Below are 21,497 nucleotides of genomic sequence, written 5' to 3'. Positions count from 1 at the left end.
AAATGAGATCCATGCCCTCTACCATGGATATGTAAGATTCGTTCCGGCCGAACTTTTCAAGCTTTAACTTGTTGTCACACGATTCGTTCGCCAAGTCATTGAAAGCAGCTATTTTCCCTTTTAAAAATCACCTGTTTTCAATGACTTGGAGAACGAATCGAATGACAAAACGAACAAAAATGTGTGCTTATCGGCACGCCATTTGGGCTCGACTATAAAAATGAGGCTTCTTATCTTTGATCTACATTTTCAATCAAACCCGCTCCACTGAGCTTTCGCTTTCAAAACGTTGAAAAATGCAACCTCTGTTACGTAACCTATTCTCCAATAGCACTGATTCTGTGTACGTTCGTTGAGCCTCAGCCTCCAACAGTTAAGCACAGACTTGGATATTCGCACTCTAGTAAATAAATTTTTATCTATGGGGAAAACTGTGGGAAATTTAAAAAATAATACGGCAATCAACCGCAACGAAATTCCCATATAAAATGTTTCTTTATTTTAAGGACCGATAGGTTACCATACCAAAAATAAATGCTGCATGATCAATTTTTACCACTCTGCCCTCTCTCTGTTCGTGGTGGCGTCTCCATTCAGTTGATCCATTTGCAAACAGATGACGCTTTTCTATACGAGAAAGATTTATACTTTAATACTCCAAATTTTTATAAAATAACAAGTAAAAGCGTGCTAAGTTCGGCCGGGCCGAATCTTATCGATTTATATGGAACAAAATTTTCCTTGGAATATTTATTTTCGACAATTGAAGAGCTTTAGTTAAATACCATCCAACGAAAATAGTATATCGCTTGACTGACAGTTTAACAATATAATTGCTATTATCTGAATCCCATATTATCTTTATTGGTCTGCGAATTTGAGTTTGAATGCTAGGTGTACTCCATTCTTAAAATATTTTATTTAAGCCCGAAATTCTCGTGATGTCTAATTTAGGGGTGTTTTCGGGGGTGAGGTAATCCCTCCGACACTTGGCCCTGAAAAAATATCAGCATCGTGCTCTCCTCTCAAATACCATTTATTTAAACCCCATATTGCCATTGGTTTTGATGGGAGTTTACAGGATAAGGCGTTCCCCAAACACATGGTCTCAAAATTGGTTATCAATTTCGTTTTCTAATCTCAAATACCTTTCATTTGAGCCACATATTGGCATGGTCGAAAAATGTTTACCCTTTATGGGATGTTTCGGGGTCCTACATTTTGATATCAAATTCGTATTCTACTCCCAAATACCTTTATTTAAGCCCCATATTGCGACGGTCAGTAAAAAATAGCGTTTGTGGGCTATTTTGGAAAAGGGGTGGACCCACAAAAATTGGTCTCGAAAGTGGGTATAAATTCTTGCTTTACCCCCAATTCCTTTCATTTAAGCCTCACATTGACTTGTTCGGTAAATATGTCCGATTTTGGGGTGTTTTGGGGATTGGGTTGGTCCCCCAATCACTAAGCCCTAAAAATATATCAGCAACTTGCTCTATTCTCATATATTTGAACCCCATATTGCCATTGGCCTCAAAATTGGATATCAAATTCGTCCTCAAATCTCAAATACCATTCACATAAACCCCTTTTTGAAAAAGCCAGCAAATATGTCCGGTTGGGGTATGGACCCTAAAAACTATGAATATCGAGCTCCACTGTCTTGAAGACCCAAATTGTCTTAGTGAGCAAGTACGTCCTACTTGGAGGTTGTTGTGGTGGTGGGACGTCCCCTAGACAGTTAGTCCCGAATGTTGGTGTCAAATTCATGGTATACTCCCAAATACCCTTCATTTGAACCCCTATTTTTCCATAGTCGACAAAGATGACCGGTTTGGGGGGTGTTCTGGGGGATGGGGCGGTCACTCAGTGACTTGGTTTTGAAAATATATAGAAGATTCGTGTTCTACTCTAAAATACCTGTTATTTGAGCTTCATCTTACAATGGTCACCACATACTTCCTATTTGGGTGATGTTATAAACACTTCCCCCGAACATTGATATCAGATTTGTGTTTTACTTCCAAAAACCTTTCATTTGAGCCCCATATTGTTATGGTCGTAAATTTGTCTTCTTTGGGTGTTGTGCTCGGGGATGGCGGCCCCTCAAACACGTGGTGCGACATTTGGATATCAGATTCGTATCCTTCATTCAAGTACCTTTTATTTAAGCCCCATATTCCCATGGTCAGTCAATAAGTCCTGTTTGGGGGCTGTTTTGGGGAAGGGGTGGACTCCCAGAAATTTTGCACTAAATTTGGATATCACATTCGTTTTTTTCTTGCACATACCTTTCGTTTGAATCCTATATTGCCATGGACGGTAAATGTGTCGGATTTAGGGGGTTGGGGTGGTCACCTAAACACTTGGTTAGACAATTGGTTAGCAGATACATTTTCTAATCTTAAATACCTTTCATTTGAGTCCCATATTGTCATGATTGAAGATGTCATTGTATGATCAGATTTCTGTTCCATGTTTCTTTAAGCATGATCTGATTTTTCTCGCCTACTATTTTGATTTACGGGAGGAAGAAGAGGACATATCTTATCGTGACTACGGTAATTTGAATTATGAACATTTAGTTGGTATGGTCTACCAGGTGAACTGGGATGACATATTTACTCTTTTAGCTGTCGATCAGCAGACGGCTTTCATGACGGATAACATTTTACGTCTCTGTGATGCAACAGTTCCAATACGGATTAAAAGGGCTTCGGTCAAAACAAAGCCATGGTTCAATTCAAGAATCAAGGCGCTTATCGGAGATAGAGACTTGGCTTACAGTAGATGGAGGCGCTTCAAGTCTCCAGAGCTGAAAGAAGAAATCAGTGAAGCCAGGAGGAAAGTTAACAGTTTTATTAATGCGGCTAAAATGGAGTGTTGTTCTTCAATATATGATTGCGCAGTGGGCTCGAAGAGAAAGTGGAAGGTGATACAGTACATCGGAGTGGGTAAACCCAAGTCAAACACTCGATACCATGGGGATCTAGATAAACTCAACAGGACCATCATAAGCATTCCCGATATACAAACGGACACGCAATTTTACAGTGATGATGATGGGCCGGCTTTAGTTTTTGATGCCCGTTGTTCTTTTGAGTTTAGATGTGTTAGCCCTGAGGAAGTTTATGAGAGTTTTGTCCGTGTTAAGTCAAATGCAATTGGCTTGGACGGAGTTGATCCGAGATTTATACGAATGTTACTTCCATATCTCCTACCGTACTACGTACCTGTATAATAAAATTTTGAGCTCCACTGTGTATCCTATTATTATGCATGCTAAGATTATCCCCATTCCCAAATCCAATGTTGATTATCGGCCGATATCAATTCTATGCAATCACTCTAAGGTTTTCGAGAAAATTCTTCATGGACAGATGTCGGTATATCTTCACCAAGAGTCCCTATTGTCAAAAAGACAGTCCGGCTTCCGTTCTGATCATAGTTGCATTACTGCATTGGTTGAAGTGGCTGAATTGATCAGAAATGACATTGATGAGAACAAAATTGGCTTTCTGGTTCCTTTGCATTACTCCAAAGCTTTCGACAGGGTTGATCACCTGAACTTGTGCATGAAACTACAGAATTTCTTTAACTTTACATCAACGGCAACGAGTCTGATTATGTCGTATCTGAGCGATAGACGGCAGTCTGTATGCGCAGGGAATATATTGGGTTGCCCAAAAAGTAATTGCGGATTTTTCATATAGTCGGCATTGACAAGTTTTTTCACAGCTTGTGACTCTGTAATTGCATTCTTTCTTCTGTCAGTTATCAGCTGTTACTTTTAGCTCGCTTTAGAAAAAAAGTGAAAAAGTATATTTGATTAAAGTTCATTCTAAGTTTTATTAAAAATGCATTTGCTTTCTTTTAAAAAATCCGCAATTACTTTTTGGGCAACCCAATATTATCTAACCCCTTATTCGTACCTAAGTGGGTTCCCCAAGGCTCGATTATGAGTCCACCTCTTATTTCATTATATGCGTCAACTAGCACACGGTCAGATTATGATATATGCTGATGACGTGCTGATTTTTCAAAGCGGCTTTGTGGGCAATGTAGACGACTGCATAAGTAAACTTAATGCGGACCTACATCGCGTTTATGACTGGGCGACTGCAAATGGTTTGTTGTTAAATCCAAGAAAGTCTTAATGTTTGGTTGTTCACAAAAACAAATTTTAACAAGCGACAACCGGATATTTATGTTAATTGTCAGAGGATTGATATTGTATCTAGTGCGAAGAATTTAGGCGTGGTTTTTAACAGTTGTTTGAGCTGGTCCGATCATGCTAACATTGCAGCCGGGAGACTTATGCAAAGCTTCGTGCTTTATGGATAACACACTCTTTTGCACCCATAAATATCCGAATTCTTCTGTCGAAAACATTCCTAGTTCCAGGTTTGATATATGGTTTTGAAATTTTTTCGAATTGTGATTCTTCAAGCCTTCGAAAATTGAATGTAGCTTTTAACAGCATAGTCCGTTATTTGTATGGTTTAAAAAGGAGTCAGCATGTTTCACAACCTGTAGATTCTCTAATTGGACTTAGTTTCAACAATCTTCTAAATACCAGATCATTAATATTTTTACATAAGATTATTGTGGAAAAGAAACCTAGATATTTGTTTGAGAGACTGAGATTTGCCCAATCTGATAGAGGAAGAAAGTTAATACCTTTTAGAAGATGGAGTCTTATGTCTGAACGACAATTTTATATTAGCAACATACGTCTTTGGAATAATCTACCACACGATATTCAATGCATCAGCAACACGATTACATTTAAAACAAGTAAAAGAATGCTAAGTTCGGCCGGGCCGAATGTTATAAACACACCACCATGGATCGGATTTGTCGAGTTATTTTTCCACAATTAAATTATAAGTTGGAGGCCTGTGTTAAATGTCAGCCAATTCGAATAAGAATTGCGCTCTTTGGGGGCTCAAGAAGTAAAATAGAGAGATCGATTTATATGGGTGCTATATCGGGCTATAGACCGATTCAGACCATAATAAACACGTATGTTGATGGTCATGAGAGGATCCATCGTACAAAATTTCAGGCAAATCGGATAATAATTGCGAGCTTTAGAGGCTCAAGAAATCAAGATCCCAGATCGGTTTATATGACAGCTATATAAGAATATGAACCGATTTAAACCTTATTTGACACAGTTGTTGAAACTAAGAATAAAAAACGTCGTGCAAAATTTCAGCCAAATCGGATAGGAATTGCTCACTCTAGAAGCTCTGACTTCTTGAGCTTCTACAGGGCGCGACTCTTATCCGATATGAATGAATTTTTGCACGAAGTATTTTGTTATGATATCCTGTGCCAAGTATGGTTCAAATCGGTTCATAACCTGATATAGCTGCCATATAAACAGATCTGGGGACTTGACTTCTTGAGCTTCTAGAGGGCAAAATTCCTATCCGATTTGGTTGAAATTGATATAGCTGCCATATAAACCGATCTAGGGTCTTGACTTCTTGAGCCTCTAGAGTGCAATTCTTATCCGATTCTTATGATATCCAACAACTGTGCCAAGTATGGTTGAAATCGGTCCATAACCTGATATAGCTGCCATATAAACCGATCTTGGGTCTTGACTTCTTGAGCCTCTAGAGTGCGCAATTCTTATCCGATTGAAATGAAATTTTGCACGACGTGTTTTATTATGATATCCAACAACTGTGCCAAGTATGGTTTAAATCGGTCTATAACCTGATATAGCCGCCATATAAACCGATCTTGGGTCTTGACTTCTTGAGCCTCTAGAGGGCACAATTCGTATCCGATTTGAATGAGTTTTTGCACGAAGTATTTCGTCATGATATCCAACAATTGTTTCAAGTATGGTTGAAATCGGTCCATAACCTGATATAGCTGTCATATAAACAGATCTGGGGATTTGATTTCTAGAGGGCGCAATTCCTATCCGATTTGGCTGAAATTTTGCATGACGTATTTTATTTTTAATTTCAACAACTGTGTCAAATAAGGTTCAAATCGGTTCATAACCTGATATAGCTGCCATATAAACCGATCTGGGATCTTGACTTCTTGACCCCTAGAGGTCGCAATTATTATCCGATATACCTGAAATTTTGTACGACGGATCCTTTCATGACCATCAACAAACGTGTTTATTATGTTCTGAATCGGTCTATAGCCCGATACAGATCCCATATAAATCGTTCTCTCTATTTTACTTGTGAGCTCCAATGGGCGCAATTCTTATACGAATTGGCTGAAATTTTACACAGGTCTCCAACATATAATTTAATTGTGGTCCGAACCGGACCATATCTTGATATCGTTTTAATAGCAGAGCAACTCTTTTTATACCCTCCACCATAGGATGGGGGGTATACTAATTTCGTCATTCTGTTTGTAACTACTCGAAATATTCGTCTGAGACCCCATAAAGTATATATATTCTTGATCGTCGCGACATTTTATGTCGATCTAGCCATGTCCGTCCGTCTGTCCGTCCGTCCTTCCGTCTGTCGAAAGCACGCTGACTTCCGAAGGAGTAAAGCTAGTCGCTTGAAATTTTGCACAAATACTTCTTATTAGTGTAGGTCGGTTGGTATTGTAAATGGGCCATATCGGCCCATGTTTTGATACAGCTGCCATATAAACCGATCTTGGGTCTTGACTTCTTGAGCCTCTAGAGTGCGCATTTCTTATCCGATTGGGATGAAATTTTGCACGACGTGTTTTGTTGTGATATCCAACAACTGTGCCATGTATGGTTCAAATCGGTCCATAACCTGATATAGCTGCCATATAAACCGATCTTGGGTCTTGAATTCTTGAGCCTCCAGAAGGCGCAATTCTTATCCAATTTGAATGCATTTTTGCACGTAGTATTTTGTTATGATATCCAACAACTGTGCCAAATATGGTTCAAATCGGTTCATAACCTGATATAGCTGTCATATAAACCGATCTGGGGTCTTGACTTCTTGAGCTTCTAGAGGGCTCAATTTCTATCCGATTTGGCTGTAATTTCGCAAGACGTTTTTTATTGTTACTTTCAACAACTATGTCAAATAAAATACAAGTCGGTTCATAACCTGATATAGCTGCCATATAAACCGATCTGGGATCTTGACTTCTTGAGCCTCTAGAGGTCGCAATTATTATCCGATTTGCCTGAAATTTTGCACGACGTGTTTCGTTATTATATTCAACAAATATGCCAAGTATGGTTATAATCCGTCCATAACCTGATATAGCTGCCATATAAACCGATCTGGGGTCTTGACTTCTTGAGCCTCTAGAGTGCGCAATTCTTATCCGATTGGAATGAAATTTTGTACGACGTGTTTTGTTACGATATCCAACAACTGTGCCAAGTATATTTCAAATCGGTCCATAACCTTATATAGCTGTCATATAAACCGATCTTGGGTCTTGACTTCTTGAGCCTCTAGAGGGCGCAATTCTTATCCAATTTGAATGCATTTTTGCACGTAGTATTTTGTTATGATATCCAACAACTGTGTCAAATAAGGTTCAAATCGGTTCATAACCAGATATAGCTGTCATATAAACCGATCTGGGTACTTGACTTCTTGAGCTTCTAGAGGGCTCAATTTCTATCCGATTTGGCTGAAATTTTGCATGACGTATTTTATTTTTACTTTCAACAACTGTGTCAAATAAGGTTCAAATCGGTTCATAACCTGATATAGCTGCCATATAAACCGATCTGGGATCTTGACTTCTTGACCCCTAGAGGTCGCAATTATTATCCGATATTCCTGAAATTTTGTACGACGGGTCCTCTCATGACCATCAACAAACGTGTTTATTATGGTCTGAATCGGTCTATAGCCCGATACAGATCCCATATAAATCGTTCTCTCTATTTTACTTCGTGAGCCCCAATGGGCGCAATTCTTATACGAATTGGCTGAAATTTTACACAGGTCTCCAACATATAATTTAATTGTGGTCCGAACCGGACCATATCTTGATATCGTTTTAATAGCAGAGCAACTCTTTTCTTATATCCTTTTTTGCCTAAGAAGAGATGCCGGGAAAAGAACTCGACAAATGCGATCCATGGTGGAGGGTATATAAGATTCGGCCCGGCCGAACTTAGCACGCTTTTACTTGTTTTTTGCCTAAGAAGAGATGCCGGGAAAAGAACTGACAAATGCGCTCCATGGTGGAGGGTATATAAGATTCGGCCCGGCCGAACTTAGCACGCTTTTACTTGTCTTATATCCTTTTTAGCCTAAGAAGAGATGCCGGGAAAACAACTCGACAAATGCGATCCGTGGTGGAGGGTATATAAGATTCGGCCCGGCCGAACTTAGCACGCTTTTACTTGTTTTGTCTTTAACGATTAAGATATTGAGCTGAAATTTACGACAGTGAGTTGTGTTAAGCCCTTCAATTTCATTCGTCAATTTGGCTCAGATCGGTCCAGATTTGGATACAGCTGCAATATAGACCGATCTCTCTGTTTCAGGTTTTGGGGCCATAATAGGCGCATTTATTGTCCAATTTTGCTGAAATTTGGGACAGTGAGTTGTTTTAGGCCCTTCAACATCCTTCGTCAAATTGGCTCAGATCGGTCTAGATTTGGATACAGCTGCCATATGGACCGATCCTCCTATTTAGGGACTTAGGCCCATAAAACACCCATTTATTATTCGATTTTGCCGAAATTTGAGGCAATCAGTTGCGTTAAGCTCTTCGACGTGCTTCTTCAATTTGGCCCAAATCGGTGCAGTTTTGAATAAAGCTGCCATATAGACCGATCTCTCGATTTAAGGTTGTGGGCCCATAAAATGCGCATTTGTTGTCCGATTTCGCCGAGATTTGGGACAGTTCGTTGTTGTAGGCTTTTCGACATCCGTGTCGTATATGGTTCAGATCGGTTTATTTTTAGTTGTAGCTTCTTAAAAGACCAATATTTTGTTATACACAATTGAACAATGACTTGTACCAATTAGTATTTGGTCCAAATCGGAACATATTTCGATACAACTGCTATGGCCCATAAGGTATGGAATTTACACCGAATTTTGATGCAAGGTGGTTTATATACAAGGTGGTGGGTATCCAAAGTTCGGCCCGGCGAACTTAACGCCTTTTTACTTGTTTCTTTTTATACCATCTATCATAATCCAATATCGTTATTCCTTTTGTAAAGCATCGAAATATTCATCTGAGACCCAACAAAATATATATATATATATTTGATCGTCTTGACATTCTAAGTCGATTTAGCCATGTCGGTCCATTCATCTGTCGAAAGCACGTAAACTTTCGAAGGGATTAAGCTAGGCTTATGAAATTTTGAACAAATGCTTCCTATTTTAGTAGGTTAGTTGGGTTTATAAATGGGTCATATTGGCCTATGTTTTGATATAGCTGCCATATAAACCGATTTTGGATCTTGATCTCTTAAGCCCCAAAACGCCGCAATTCTTATCCGATTTGTCTCAAATTTTATATAAGATATTTTGTTATGACTTCCTATATATGTGCTAGTTCCACCGGTTTAAAACTTTACATAGCTCCCATAAAAACCGATCTCCTAATTTGACTCTCTGAGCCTCTAGAGGGCACAATTCTTATGCGATTTGGCTAAACATTATTTTAACGACTTCTCGCATGACCTTCCACATACGTGCAAAATGGTCTGATTGGGTCCATAACCTGATATAGCTCCCATATGAACCGATGTACCAAATTTTAATTCTTGAGCCGCTTTAGGGCTCAATCCTTATCCAATTTTTGCTGACATTTTTCGCAATGACATCTACTATGGTCTCTAACAGTCAAACCAAGCATGTTCCGAATTGGTTGATAACATGAAAAAGCTCCAATAGCTTAGCAATTTTATCCATTAACATTTATTTGCCTATAAGGAGATATCGAGAAAAAAAATACAAATGTGATCCACGGTAGAAGGTATGTATGATTCGGCCAGTCCGAACTTTTTCCGCCTTTACCTCTTATACCTTTCACCATAGGATAGGGGTATACTAATTTCGTCTTTCTGTTTGTAACTACTCGAAATATTCGTCTGAGACCCAATAAAGGCGTCAATTTTAATATGGGTACCACATGTATTGAAAGAAATTCATTTAACAAACCGAATCAACGCTTGTGATATGCACCTTAAACGCAATGAATTCGATCCGTTTTTAAAACGAATCATAACTGGAGATGAAAAATGGATTGTTTACAACAACGTTAGTCGAAAACGATCATGGTCCAAGCATGGTGAACCAGCTCAAACCACTTCAAAGGCTGATATCCACCAAAAGAAGGTTATGCTGTCTGTTTGGTGGGATTGAAAGGGTGTGGTATATTTTGAGCTGCTTCCAAGGAACCAAACGATTAATTCGGATGTTTACTGTCAACAATTGGATAAATTGAATACAGCCATCAAGGAGAAGCGACCAGAATTGGTCAATCGTAAAGGTGTCATATTCCACCAGGACAACGCTAGACCTCACACATCTTTGGTCACTCGCTAAAAACTGAGTCAGCTTTGCTGGGAACTTTTGATGCATCCACCATATAGCCCTGACCTTGCACCATCAGACTACCATTTATTTCGATCCTTGCAGAACTCCTTAAATGGAAAAACTTTCGGCAATGATGAGGCTATAAAATCGCACTCTTGCAGATAAAGGCCAGAAGTTCTATGAGCGTGTAATACTAAATTTGCCAGGAAGATGGCAAAAGGTTATCGAAAAAAATGGCAATTATATATTTGATTAAAGTACATTCTAAGTTTTATTAAAAATGCATTTACTTTCTTTTAAAAAATCCGCAATTACTTTTTGGGCAACACAATAGTTGTCATATAAACAGATCTGGGGACTTGACCTCTTGACACAATAGAGGGCGCAATTCCTATCCGATTTGGCCGAAATTTTTCATGACGTATTTTATTATGACTTTCAACAACTGTGCCAAATAAGACTCAAATCGGGACATAAACTAATATAGCTGCCATTAATCCGAACTGGGATCTTGACTTTTTGTGCCGCTAGAGGTCGCAATTACTATCCGATTTGCCTGAAATTTTGTACGGATCCTCTCATGACCATCAACATACGTGTTTATTATGGTCTGAATCGGTCTATAGCCTGATACAGCTCCCATATAAATCGATCTCTCAATTTTACTTCTTAATCCCCCAAAGGGCGCAAATCTTATTCGAATTGGCTGACATTTTACACAGGTCTCCAACATATAATTTAATTGTGGTCCGAACTGGACCATATCTTGATATCACTCTTATAGCAGAGCAAATCTTTTCTTTTATTCTTTTTTACCTAAGAAGAGATGCCGGAAAAATAACTCGTCAAATTCGATCCATGGTGGAGGGTGTATAAGATTCGGCCCGGCCGAACTCAGCACGCTCTTACATGTTGTCACTCGATTCGTTCGCCAAGTCATTGAAAACAGCTGATTTTATAAAGGGAAAATAGCTGTTTTCAATGACTTGGCGAACGAATCGAGTGACAACAAGTAAAAGCGGAAAAAGTTCGGCCGGGGCGAATCTTATATACCCTCTACCTTGTCTCAGTTGTCTTTTTTTTTGCCCGATATCTCTTTCTGGGCAAACAAAGGATAATGGATAAAAATTTCAAAACTATTGGAGCTATTGTGCTTATCGGCATGCCATTTGTGCTCGACTATAAAATGGAGGCTTCTTATCGCTCCACTAAGCTTTCGCTTTCAAGACGTAGAAAAATTTCACCTCTGTAACGTAACCTACTCTCCAATAGCTCTGATTCTGTGTACGTTCGTTGTGCCTTCCCCTCTAACTGTTTAACACAAATTTGGATATTCGCACTCTACTAAATACGTATTTATCTATGGCAAAGATAGTCACTTAAACTACCTGAAACTCCTATCTTATGGTGGGAAATTTAAAAAATAATATAGCAATAAACCGTACCTAAATTCCAATACTTTATTTTTATACCCTCTACCATAGGATGGGGATATACTAATTTCGTCATTCTGTTTGTAGCACCTCGAAATATACGTAAGACACCTTAAAGTTTATATATTCTTGGTCGTCATGTCATTTTAAGTCGATATAGCCACGTCCATCTGTCTGTCGAAAGCACGCTTACTTTCGAAGGAATAAAGCTAGACGTTTGAAATTTTGCATAACTACTTTTTATTAGTGTAGGGCGGTTGGTATTGTAAATGGGCTAAATCGGTTCATGTTTTGATATAGCTGCCATATAAACCGATCTTGGGTCTTGACTTCTTAACCCTCTAGAGGCCGATTTTATTAAAATTTTGTACGTATTGTTGTGCTAGCACTTCCAACAACTGCGCTAAGTAAGGTTTAAATCGGTCCATATTTTGATAAAGCTGCCATGTAAACCTATCTTTGGTCTTAACTCCTTGAGCTTCTAAACGGCGCAATTCGTATCCGATTTAACTGAAATTTTGCACGTAGTGTTTTGGTAGCACTTCCAACAATTACGCTAAGCATGGTTTTAATCGGTTCATGGTTTGATATAGCTGCCATATAAACCGATCTTGGGTCTTGACTTCTTGATCTAATAGAGGGCGCAATTCTCATCCGATTTGGCTGAAATTTTTCGTGAAATGTTTTGTTATGACTTCCAATAACTGTGCTAAGTATGGCGTAAATCGGTATAGAACTTTATATAGCTGACATATAAGCCGATCTGGGATCTTGACTTCTTGATCCTCTAGAGGGCGCAATTCTCATCCGATTTTTGTACAACGGTTTCACTCATGACCTTCATTATACGTGTCTAAAATGGTCTGAATCGATCAATAGCTTGATACAGTTCCCATATAAACCAATCTCCCGATTTTGCTTTTTGAGCCCCTACATGGCTCAATTCTTATCCGAATAAACTGAAATATTACATAATGACTTCTACAATGTTCGGCTTTCATTTATGGTCCGAATCGGACTATAAATTGTTCTTTATTTTACGGACCGATAGGTTGCCATAACAAAGATAAATGCTGCATAATCAATTTTTACCACTCTATCTTCTCTCTGTTCGTGGTGGCGTCTCCATTCAGTTGATTCATTTGCAAACGGAATAGATGGCGCTTATTAAATATTTGTGCTGTCATCAATAAGGAAAAGGTTTAGTCTTTTATACCCAAAATAGTAACAAAATAACTTAAAAGTTCTCTGTTTCACGTCGCCCCGGATGCTTGCGCAATAAAACATGAATGACTGAGAATTTACATTTCTCCCATCTGTATGGTTTTTTTGAACATATGTTATGAGTCTATAGCTTTCCTTTGTCTGTCCTGCTACTCGCTTGGAACGTCTTAGCGCCTATTATATTGATCATGATGTGGTAGTTGTCTAAAACATACTACAATATATGGCTACCTGTTGAATAGTCATAATTTAGTCTTTTTAAAAATGAAATCAAATTGCCATATTAAACGATTCTCAGTGGTAGAGAACTTGCCGGTCTGAAAGTGTTGCCTAGCAGCACGTTGTTTGGACTTGTCTAGGAAAAGAAGGCTCATTGTCGATGAGCTAAAAATGGCGGCCACCTTGACTTAAGGTTTGCAACTGCTCCTATCACACTGAACGTCATAACTTTGGCAGAACGGCGGCAGTGTCCTGTTAGGTAATTATAAATGATCAACTTTTTTGAGGTGAGGTGGTCCGCTAGATATATGAGCAGTATAAAGATATCATATTCGCAGTCCAAAACCTTATAATTTGAACTTAACCCCATATTGTCATAATTGGTATATACAGCTGTTTGGCGGGGGGCGCATCGCTTCACATGCCACTTGAGTACAAGTTTGAAAGACGCACTCCACTTAAAAATATCTATCACTTAATCCCTCATTGTTTTTATGAGGACTGTAGGAGGTAAAGCACCACCTCGATTCTTGAACACAAAGTTTAATGTCATATTCGCAATCTGTTCAACGCACGCCTTACTTACCAATCACTTACCGTGATACAAAAAGCAGCGAATTTCTATATCTGAGAACTCTGATATTGATATAGTGTGTGTATCGGAGACGTGGCTGAATCAATCAACACCTAATGCGTTTATTGATCTTTCAGGATATAGCGTGCATAGAGCTGATAAATTACGTCGTGGGGGCGGCACCGCTCTGTACATAACTGTATACTCAGTTATGTACAAAGTCTAACCCAGGTGGCCCAATTGAGCATGTTTTTGTTAAGGTGTCTGCTGCCGATACCAAGCTCCTAGTGGGGTGCATTTATAGACCGAACAACCGTACGGATACGCGAGATTTTTTCTCCGTCCTTGAACCTCTCTCTCTTGCTTACTCAGACATTGTGGTTGCTGGGGACTTCAACTCTAACTTTTTATAGGACACGGAGTTGACGTTTGAAATGTCTTCCTTGGGGCTTTTGCCTGTTAATTCAACAACTCCTTCGCATTTTTCCGCATCCTCCAGCACGCTTCTCGATCTGTACTTTGTTAGTGACACTTCTAAAGTTCTCCTCCTCCATGACTTGATCTTTTTATACCCTCCACCATAGGATGGGGGGTATACTAATTTCGTCATTCTGTTTGTAACTACTCGAAATATTCGTCTGAGACCCCATAAAGTATATATATTCTTGATTGTCGCGACATTTTATGTCGATCTAGCCATGTCCGTCCGTCTGTCCGTCCGTCCGTCCGTCTGTCCGTCCGTCCGTCTGTCTGTCGAAAGCACGCTAACTTCCGAAGGAGTATAGCTAGCCGCTTGAAATATTGCACAAATACTTCCTATTAGTGTAGGTCGGTTGGTATTGTAAATGGGCCATTTAGGTTCATGTTTTGATATAGCTGCCATATAAACCGATCTTGGGTCTTGACTTCTTGAGCCTCTAGAGTGCGCAATGCTTATCCGATTGGGATGAAATTTTGCACGACGTGTTTTGCTATGATATCCAATAACTGTGCCAAGTATGGTTCACATCGGTCCATAACCTGATGTAGCTGCCATAAAAACCGATCTTGGGTCTTGACTTCTTGGGCCTCTAGATAGCGCAATTCTCATCCGATTTGCCTCAAATTTTGTACGACGGATCCTCTCATGACCATCAACATACGTGTTTATTAGAGTCAGAATCGGTCTATAGCCCGATACAGCTCCCATATATTTTACTTTTTGAGGCCCCAACATATAATTTAATTGTGGTCTAAACCGGATCATATCTTGATATCGCTCTAATAGCAGAGCAAATCTTTTCTTATATCATTTTTTGCCTAAGAAGAGATGCCGGGAAAAGAACTGAGAAATGCGCTCCATGGTGGAGGGTATATAAGATTCGGCCCGGCCGAACTTAGCACGCTTTTACTTGTTATGTTATGAATTTGAGCACACCAGGACTAGGGAAACTTATTTATATAGAGACTTTGCCCGTCTCGACCATGATTTTTTGCTTTCGAGTGCTGTGCTCATCGACTGGGATCTGATATTTCGTATGGAAACTATCGATGAACAAACTGACTTTCTACAGAGGAATATTTGTGACCTACAGGAACTTACTACTCAAGACTAGAGAAGTGTTGGTCCATAAACACTTTTCCCGAATATTAATAGGAGATTCGTGCTTTACTCCCAAAGATATTTCATTTGAGCCCCATATTGCTATGGTCGTAAATTTGTCCCCGTTGGGGGATGCTTTTGGGGAGAGGCGGCCTCCCTAACATATGGTTCCATATTTGGATATCACATTCTATTCAAATACCTTTTATTTAAGCCCCATATTCCCATGGTCAGTAAATAAGTCCTGTTTGGGGGGAGTTTTGGAGAAGGGGTCCACCCCCCAGAAACGTGGTCCCACATTTGAATATCAGATTCGTATTCCTCTCGCAAATACCTTTTATTTAAGTCCCATAATGACATGATCGGAAAATATGTCCGATTTTGGGGTGTTTTAGAGGTTGGGTGGTGTTGTGGGGTGGCCCCATAAACACTTTTCCCGAATATTAAGATCAGATTTGTGCTTTACTCCCAAATACCTTTCATTTGAGCCCCATGTGGCTATGGTCGTAAACGTGACCCCTTTGGGGGAGGTTTTTGGGGAGAGGCGGCCCCCCAAACACTTGGTCTCATATTTGGATATCAGATTCTATTTCTACACTCAAATACCTTTTATTTAAGCCCCTTATTCCCATGGTCAGTAAATAAGTCCTGTTTGGGGGGTGTTTTGGGAGAGGGGTGGACCCCCAGAAACGTGGTCCCACATTTGGATATCAGATTCGTATTTTCCTTGCAAATACCTTTCATTTGAGTCAAATATTGCCATGGTCGGTAAATATGTCCGATTTAAGGGAGTTTTGGGAGTTGAGGTGGTCCCCCTTGCACTTGGATCGACAAATGGATATCAGGTGCGGGTCAGCTAGTAATAATAATAATAATAATAATAATAATAATAATAATAATAATAATAATAATAATAATAATAATAATAATAATAATAATAATAATAATAATAATAATAATAATAATAATAATAATAATAATAATAATAATAATAATAATAATAATAATAATAATAATAATAATAATAATAATAATAATAATAATAATAATAATAATAATAATAATAATAATAATAATAATAATAATAATAATAATAATAATAATAATAATAATAATAATAATAATAATAATAATAATAATAATAATAATAATAATAATAATAATAATAATAATAATAATAATAATAATAATAATAATAATAATAATAATAATAATAATAATAATAATAATAATAATAATAATAATAATAATAATAATAATAATAATAATAATAATAATAATAATAATAATAATAATAATAATAATAATAATAATAATAATAATAATAATAATAATAATAATAATAATAATAATAATAATAATAATAATAATAATAATAATAATAATAATAATAATAATAATAATAATAATAATAATAATAATAATAATAATAATAATAATAATAATAATAATAATAATAATAATAATAATAATAATAATAATAATAATAATAATAATAATAATAATAATAATAATAATAATAATAATAATAATAATAATAATAATAATAATAATAATAATAATAATAATAATAATAATAATAATAATAATAATAATAATAATAATAATAATAATAATAATAATAATAATAATAATAATAATAATAATAATAATAATAATAATAATAATAATAATAATAATAATAATAATAATAATAATAATAATAATAATAATAATAATAATAATAATAATAATAATAATAATAATAATAATAATAATAATAATAATAATAATAATAATAATAATAATAATAATAATAATAATAATAATAATAATAATAATAATAATAATAATAATAATAATAATAATAATAATAATAATAATAATAATAATAATAATAATAATAATAATAATAATAATAATAATAATAATAATAATAATAATAATAATAATAATAATAATAATAATAATAATAATAATAATAATAATAATAATAATAATAATAATAATAATAATAATAATAATAATAATAATAATAATAATAATAATAATAATAATAATAATAATAATAATAATAATAATAATAATAATAATAATAATAATAATAATAATAATAATAATAATAATAATAATAATAATAATAATAATAATAATAATAATAATAATAATAATAATAATAATAATAATAATAATAATAATAATAATAATAATAATAATAATAATAATAATAATAATAATAATAATAATAATAATAATAATAATAATAATAATAATAATAATAATAATAATAATAATAATAATAATAATAATAATAATAATAATAATAATAATAATAATAATAATAATAATAATAATAATAATAATAATAATAATAATAATAATAATAATAATAATAATAATAATAATAATAATAATAATAATAATAATAATAATAATAATAATAATAATAATAATAATAATAATAATAATAATAATAATAATAATAATAATAATAATAATAATAATAATAATAATAATAATAATAATAATAATAATAATAATAATAATAATAATAATAATAATAATAATAATAATAATAATAATAATAATAATAATAATAATAATAATAATAATAATAATAATAATAATAATAATAATAATAATAATAATAATAATAATAATAATAATAATAATAATAATAATAATAATAATAATAATAATAATAATAATAATAATAATAATAATAATAATAATAATAATAATAATAATAATAATAATAATAATAATAATAATAATAATAATAATAATAATAATAATAATAATAATAATAATAATAATAATAATAATAATAATAATAATAATAATAATAATAATAATAATAATAATAATAATAATAATAATAATAATAATAATAATAATAATAATAATAATAATAATAATAATAATAATAATAATAATAATAATAATAATAATAATAATAATAATAATAATAATAATAATAATAATAATAATAATAATAATAATAATAATAATAATAATAATAATAATAATAATAATAATAATAATAATAATAATAATAATAATAATAATAATAATAATAATAATAATAATAATAATAATAATAATAATAATAATAATAATAATAATAATAATAATAATAATAATAATAATAATAATAATAATAATAATAATAATAATAATAATAATAATAATAATAATAATAATAATAATAATAATAATAATAATAATAATAATAATAATAATAATAATAATAATAATAATAATAATAATAATAATAATAATAATAATAATAATAATAATAATAATAATAATAATAATAATAATAATAATAATAATAATAATAATAATAATAATAATAATAATAATAATAATAATAATAATAATAATAATAATAATAATAATAATAATAATAATAATAATAATAATAATAATAATAATAATAATAATAATAATAATAATAATAATAATAATAATAATAATAATAATAATAATAATAATAATAATAATAATAATAATAATAAAAATAATAATAATTATAATAATAATAATAATAATAATAATAATAATAATAATAATAATAATAATAATAATAATAATAATAATAATAATAATAATAATAATAATAATAATAATAATAATAATAATAATAATAATAATAATAATAATAATAATAATAATAATAATAATAATAATAATAATAATAATAATAATAATAATAATAATAATAATAATAATAATAATAATAATAATAATAATAATAATAATAATAATAATAATAATAATAATAATAATAATAATAATAATAATAATAATAATAATAATAATAATAATAATAATAATAATAATAATAATAATAATAATAATAATAATAATAATAATAATAATAATAATAATAATAATAATAATAATAATAATAATAATAATAATAATAATAATAATAATAATAATAATAATAATAATAATAATAATAATAATAATAATAATAATAATAATAATAATAATAATAATAATAATAATAATAATAATAATAATAATAATAATAATAATAATAATAATAATAATAATAATAATAATAATAATAATAATAATAATAATAATAATAATAATAATAATAATAATAATAATAATAATAATAATAATAATAATAATAATAATAATAATAATAATAATAATAATAATAATAATAATAATAATAATAATAATAATAATAATAATAATAATAATAATAATAATAATAATAATAATAATAATAATAATAATAATAATAATAATAATAATAATAATAATAATAATAATAATAATAATAATAATAATATGAAAAAACATTTTCCTTCGGTGAGTCCGCTAGTATTGGCAAATAGTTTTGCCCATTCGCTTGAAGAAAATATCCAAAAAATATTGCATCCTTGCAACATCATAACCTGTCCAAACGAGGGAACAAATTTGCAAAATACAATGTTCATGGGAGAAACTGATGAAGAAGAAATATTGAATATTTTAAAATCTCTCAATCCGAAAAAAACTGCAGGTGTAGACTGTATCAGAGCTGTAGATTTAAAAACAAATGCTGTTAATCTTACACCAATAATAACTTCATTTATTAATATGAGTTTAAATGAATCCGTAATTCCACCTCTTTTAAAAACTGCCATCGTTAGGCCAATATTTAAAAATGGAAGTAAAAATGACTTAAATAACTATAGGCCAATATCAATCCTATCTGCCGTAGAGAAAGTCTTGGAAGACATTGTGGTAAGAAGACTCAACAGTTTCCTGACATAAATAAACAACAGTTCGGATTTCAAAAAGGCAAAAATATTAACCAGCTACTTGGGTTTTTTTCGAACCACATCAACAAGAAATTAAATGAGAACTATCACTGCTTAGCATTATTTATTGATTTCAGCAAGGCTTTCGACACATTAACGCACACACAACTTATAAATACACTAGAAAAATGTGGTATCAGAGGAAATTGTCTGGATTGGTTTAAAAACTATCTCAACTGCAGGCAATATAAAGTTAAAATAGATAACGAATTAAGTACCCACAAAACTGCAAATTTCGGAGTACCACAAGGATCTAAATTGGGCCCGATATTATACATAATTTACGCCAATGAGATGCTCAAAATGCTAAAAAACAGCACTGCTTTTTCCTACGCTGATGACACTGTAGTTCTTGTGGAAAGCAAAAATATTAAGGAAGCCGAATCAATTATGCAGAATGAGCTCAATATTCTCAGCAAATGGTGCCACGATAACGGTCTTATAATTAATTCCAACAAAACTAAAGTGATGCACATCAGACCTAGGCACATACCAAAATCTAATTTAAAAATTATTTTTCATAATTTTGATTGCCTTCATCGAGCTTGTACATCCACAACTAATCAAACCCTAAACGACAATGTGAAACCACCATAGAGTTTGTGGAAACATACAAATATTTAGGTGTACACTTAGATCAACATTTTAAATGGAAAGCCCATATCGAACAGCTAACAAAAAGACTCAGGAAATGTATGTTTGCTCTGTATCACCTTAGTAATTGTTCACCGTACTTTGTACTAAGGCAAGCTTATTTTTCTTTAGTAGAATCTCAATTGAGACATGGTACTACTGCGTGGGGAAAGTCTAAACATTGTAGAATATTGCAAATGTACCAAAACAGACTAGTAAAACTTATAAATAAAAATAAAACGAAAACATCAAACAACCAACAGAATCGAAATAATAACATAGCACTCACACCTTCCAATGACTTATACAAGTCCCTTGAAATACTAAACATCGATGGACTCTACAACACAACCATAGCTCGAGAATTCTTCAACAACCCAACCTTTTTAAAACGCATTAGCCACAGCAGGAATACACGAAGAAAAGCATCTGGCAAATACGAAGTTCCTAAATATCGCAACGATTATGGAAAATACTCTCTGGAAGTTACTCTACCAAATTTTTTAAATAAATTAC

At 32.7% G+C, this 21,497-nt stretch overlaps 1 protein-coding gene across 1 annotated transcript; it reads left to right on the top strand.

Moving 5' to 3' along the window:
* Window positions 1–2,446: 2,446 nt before the first annotated feature.
* Window positions 2,447–19,665, top strand: LOC131996392 (probable cyclin-dependent serine/threonine-protein kinase DDB_G0292550; the record flags this gene model as incomplete). Its single annotated transcript, XM_059366044.1, has 3 exons — window positions 2,447–2,950; window positions 3,381–3,656; window positions 18,076–19,665. Coding segments are annotated over exons 1-3 (2,370 nt in total), but the record flags the coding sequence as incomplete, so codon positions are not given.
* Between the last annotated feature and the right edge of the window lie 1,832 nt (window positions 19,666–21,497).

Source organism: Stomoxys calcitrans, chromosome 1, assembly GCF_963082655.1.
Source record: "Stomoxys calcitrans chromosome 1, idStoCalc2.1, whole genome shotgun sequence".
In the NCBI taxonomy this organism is placed as follows: Eukaryota; Metazoa; Arthropoda; class Insecta; order Diptera; family Muscidae; genus Stomoxys; species Stomoxys calcitrans.
This window is presented reverse-complemented; position numbering and strand designations above follow the sequence as displayed.